The 4,762-nt window shown below is 33.2% G+C and overlaps 1 protein-coding gene across 1 annotated transcript; it reads left to right on the top strand.

Moving 5' to 3' along the window:
• The first annotated feature begins 226 nt into the window (after positions 1 to 226).
• LOC116773685 (aggrecan core protein) lies at positions 227 to 4,457 on the top strand. The gene is made up of 2 exons (XM_032666186.2): positions 227 to 329; positions 3,083 to 4,457. The coding sequence occupies exons 1-2, from the start codon at positions 261 to 263 to the stop codon at positions 4,202 to 4,204; spliced, it is 1,191 nt and encodes a 396-aa protein (XP_032522077.1). The 5' UTR covers positions 227 to 260; the 3' UTR covers positions 4,205 to 4,457.
• Positions 4,458 to 4,762: the final 305 nt, after the last annotated feature.

The raw sequence follows: 4,762 nt of genomic DNA, 5'->3' as shown, positions 1-4,762 counted from the left end.
AAAAGATAATATGGATGATACGCTAAAATAATCACCGTTACAACGACCTATAATACAATCAACCTCTTTGGATCACAATAATTGGGTGAACACTTTAAAACAATTGTGTCACTTAAAAAAAAAAAAACAAATCCATGAATTAGCGAGTGTCAATTTTTTTTTTTTGACAAAAGGTATCAAAGATTGCTCTAGTAACAGAATGCGAGTTGGTATTACATTACGTTCACCCTTCTTCTTCATGAGTGGGAGGGAAGGTATATATGTGGTCGGTGAACATTGATTGTACCACAGACAACCGGTCTCCGGAGTCCAACAACATGAAGTTATCGGTGAGTGAAGTGACAGTGCCGTGACGTTTCTACAAACGTTTAGGATTAGGTTTATAAACAAATTAACGTGATTAAAATAATGTAGATTTATAACATTATATATATGTTCATATTTAAAATTAAACATAAAATTTTTTTATTATCTTTAATGAAAATTAATTATACATTCATAAGGGCTGATTTTGATAAAAAAATAATAATTTCAAGCATTAAAAACACGCTTCGAAAAGTCAACCTTAGTTGCTTTTAAAATTTACTTAAAATATGTTTTTTAATAATAAAAATAAATTTATGATACAAAAAAAATTAATCCAATATTAACCTTAATATTAACTCGTTCTTAATACGTCTTTTAATAAATTGCGTTACCGCAAGCTGCGGTTTTCGCGATACGTGAACTGTTTAACGGATTTTCTCACCTCAAATTTGTTGACATTTAAATATAAATAAGGTTTGACAACTACGATAGATACAGCACGGGAAAAAAATATATTTTGTTACTTTTTTTTTTAATTGCGCGATTTCATATCAGAGAAAGCTTAAAATATTATGGACTAAAATAGAAAAAAAAAACGTATTTAAATAATGAATTTCTATAAAAAATGCAATTTAGTTATGCAATATTAAAAATGATTTCGCTATTGAACGTTTAAAATAAAATAAATTATATATATATATTACTTTACACTTATGTGATATATGCAATATTGATATTGAATAAGTTATATTATCCTTAGTAAGACATACAATTTTAGTACAATAACAAAAAAGTTAGTACATTTTCTACGTAAAAAGTTTAAAGAACAAACAAAACAAGCGTAAATACTTTTTGGTTATAGATTTAAATTATTTATGGCCAGTTTGTATATCTTTTTTTTCCCTAGCTGTTATCGTATAGATAGTTCTGTTTAATTAGCATGGATTTCGTAGTTTCAGAATCAAGAACAACCTTCAATTCCTTTGTTCTCTATTTTTACCGCCTTGATAATTTCGGTAGATTTTTGTTTATTTGTCAAAGAATTAATCTGTCACATTTAGGTGACAGAAGAAATACATTTTAATTCATTTTAATAATATTTATTATAAACATAATGTATTCATTACAATTTTTTGTTACAAAATTATCATATAACGTTACGTAGGAAAAATATTATTAATTTACTCAATATACGGATATTTGTGTAAAAGCGAAGAGTCGATCTAATATAAATAAACATAAATGCTATAGTATTCGTTTAGAAACATAAGTGCGGAAACATAACTATAGAGAATAAATAAATAATTATATAAACGAGGCACAAAATACTAACAATCGCTAGGCATTAGAGAGAGTTATTTTGATTTCCGCGTTTGTAATCTGTGTTGATAAAAATCGATGCATAATCTTAATCTGTATTTTCAAAATGATATATTTTTTTCATCTGTATTCTTAAAGTGTCAAAAATTAAAAAAGGTTTTACTTCATTCGTATGGGATAAAGCATTGACTTATTCAATATCTTGGTTAGAATATTAGATTTTTATGTTTCGCACAAGTTTGCTTCGCCACACTAAATACAAAGCGTTCTCGTTTTTCATTCAATAGCCTACGTTAATACTTAAATGCGAAGATTTATGAATGAAAAACTGTAAACGGTCCGTATGTAGTAAAACAAATGCAACTCATACTAAGCATACAGATTTATTATCAATGATTATGTCTGTGGGTAATGTAAATTTCACTTTCATGAGACACATTAAGTGTTGTTTCAGGGAAAGTCTAACATTAGATAATTTGAACGATTGAAAAAACATTAAATTTTTATTTATCACTTGTCTTGATGCATTATAATCAAAAAGAATTATACGTCGTCTTAAAATTATACATCTCCATTGATTTCTTCCGTCTTTTCTAGGTTATATACCAAAAATGTTACTTTTTAGTAGAATTTCTTAAGTTAACTGTCAATCTTTTATCTCGTATTAGATATTACGTAATGTTTTGCTCAATATTCTTCATTATTGCAACTCATGCGCGAGATATAGGAGATAAGTGAGGAAAGTAATTTCGTAAGTGTGGCTTGAATTGTAATGGCCGCTGTATCGACCTCCTTTACATAGTAAACATGTAGGCATAATACAGATGATATTATTTTGCGGAAGCCATTTTTTTTTAAAATATATAATAGATTATGGACTGTATTATACAGCCCAATATTATTAATGATAGCCCAGAATTAAGATAACATCTGACAAAACAAACAGATTTATCACATGACGTAATTTTCTGTTTCATTTTATATTGTTGTAGTAAAAATTTAAACTTTATCGTTACCAACTAACATTATATTATTAGAACCATGAATTTTATTCTAAATGTGACTTAAAACACAATGGTTACGATGCCAGTAACGTGGTAATAAAGATTCAATGCTTTAAGTTTTTTTTTCTTGTAATTGGTTGTATCTTTTGTTTGATGCACAATTACAAGAGAGAAATTTTTGTTACTTAGAAAGCGTTTTGTCTTCCCACCCTAGACGGGTCTAATTATATTAATCGTATCAAACGACTATTACGCGGATTACTCGAACAATTTAAGGAGAACGTTCACTAGTTCGTATGTATTAGATTTACAATTGAAATAACATTTAGAAAGTAGATTAAATCCGTGATATGCTTTCGCTTTTTAGAATTCCTGTCGCGAGATGTCCTTGTATTTTATGTTCTTTTCCGTAAATGTTAATTTGGAGGAATACTAATAGTTATTGTTTACAGGTTGTATTAGCAGTATCACTGGCCGTGGTGGCCTTTGCCAGCGAGGAAAAAGGCACACAGAAGGCAGCTGAAGAGAAAAAACAGGACAAGCGAGGAATATACGACACCGGTTCCTATGGGGGCGGTTATGAGCATGGAGAGAGCAGTGGTTACGGTAACGGTGGTGGTGACTTCGGAGGACACGAGGGTTTAAATCTCGGACACGGACAGTCTGAAGGTTACGGTCACAGTGCAGAATTCGGTGGATCCTCTGATTCCTGGAAGCCAATCCAAAGTGACCATGGCCATCACCATGTCAAGACTATCGAGGTCATCAAGAAAGTACCCGTCCCATACACCGTTGAAAAGCATGTTCCATACACGGTAGAAAAGAAAGTGCCCTATGAAGTCAAAGTGCCCTATCCTCAGCCATACACCGTAGAAAAGCGTGTACCAGTGAACGTTAAGGAGTACGTGAAATACCCAGTCCACGTACCCCAGCCCTACGTTGTGGAAAAGAAAGTACCTTATGAAGTTAAGGTTCCAGTTGACAAGCCCTTCGAAGTCAAAATCAAAGTTCCCACACCTTACACCGTCGAAAAGAAAGTGCCCTATGAAGTGAAGGTTCCCGTACCCCAGCCCTACACCGTAGAAAAGAAGGTCCCATATGAAGTGAAATACGAAGTCAAAGTGCCCCAGCCCTACGAGGTCGTGAAGAAGGTGCCCTATGAAGTTAAAGTACCCGTCGACAAGCCCTACCATGTATACGTGCCCAAGCCTTACCCTGTCCCAGTCGAGAAGCCTTACCCCGTGACAGTACACAAGCCAGTTCCCTATGAAGTCAAGGTTCCAGTCGACAGGCCCTACAAGGTCGAGGTAGAGAAACCATACCCAGTCCACATCAAAGTTCCAGTCCCGAAACCCTACGACGTTTACAAGAAGATCCCATACACCGTCGAGAAGAAAGTGCCTTATGAAGTCAAAGTGCCCATCGACAAGCCCTACCCAGTATACAAGGAGGTCCAAGTGCCCCTTGTGAAGGAGGTGCCCTATCCCGTCAAGGTTCACTTTCCCATTTACTTCAAGAAAGAACAGGAACATCACCATGAGGAACAGCAGCAGTACGGGCACGGATGGAATTAAATCCAGCGTAAAATAGTTATCACAACAGTACCTTATAGGCTTAGTTTGAATTGTGATCGATAAGTTTTTTAGTATAATTAACAAACACGAGCTGGACAGTTGCGTGGTACAAATTTGATCGCATAGCATCCGATGTGGATGCGCGACACAGAAATGTTATTAATTGTTTATCTTTGTATATGCTTTGTTTTACGTAATTGTGAAAGTTTTACAAAAACGTTGAGGCTGATAAAAATATAAATGTTATAGAATGTGACCGTGTTTCATTATATCTGAATATTATTATTTTTTTTGTCTTGTTTAATTATAATTTGTCTTGGTCAGCCATAAGAGCACTTTCTAACATTAGCGCAATCGTTGAAATAATGGCCGTACGTACAAAAGTAGAGCATTTGAAAGTAAGATTAAAATCTTATACTAACGCAGCCGTATCTAAAACAATGGTATAGTTAAACCAGCTATTGAGAATCAATTGAAATTAAAATTGCCATTGGATAAATAATCCATAATGTGAACATTACATAGTGATTTGGAATAATCAAAATATATGATAAATCT

This window comes from Danaus plexippus (genome assembly GCF_018135715.1).
Source record: "Danaus plexippus chromosome 22 unlocalized genomic scaffold, MEX_DaPlex mxdp_27, whole genome shotgun sequence".
Classification (NCBI taxonomy): domain Eukaryota; kingdom Metazoa; phylum Arthropoda; class Insecta; order Lepidoptera; family Nymphalidae; genus Danaus; species Danaus plexippus.
The sequence above is the reverse complement of the archived record's forward strand: the minus strand, read 5'-3'. Positions and strand labels throughout refer to the sequence as shown.

What these genes read in the sequence shown, in the direction of transcription:
- LOC116773685 (XM_032666186.2), top strand. Translation starts at nt 261, where the DNA reads ATGTGGTCGGTGAACATTGATTGTACCACAGACAACCGGTCTCCGGAG. An exon ending in CCAACAACATGAAGTTATCG is followed by an intron (nt 330 to 3,082) that starts GTGAGTGAAGTG and finishes TATTGTTTACAG; the next exon opens with GTTGTATTAGCAGTATCACT.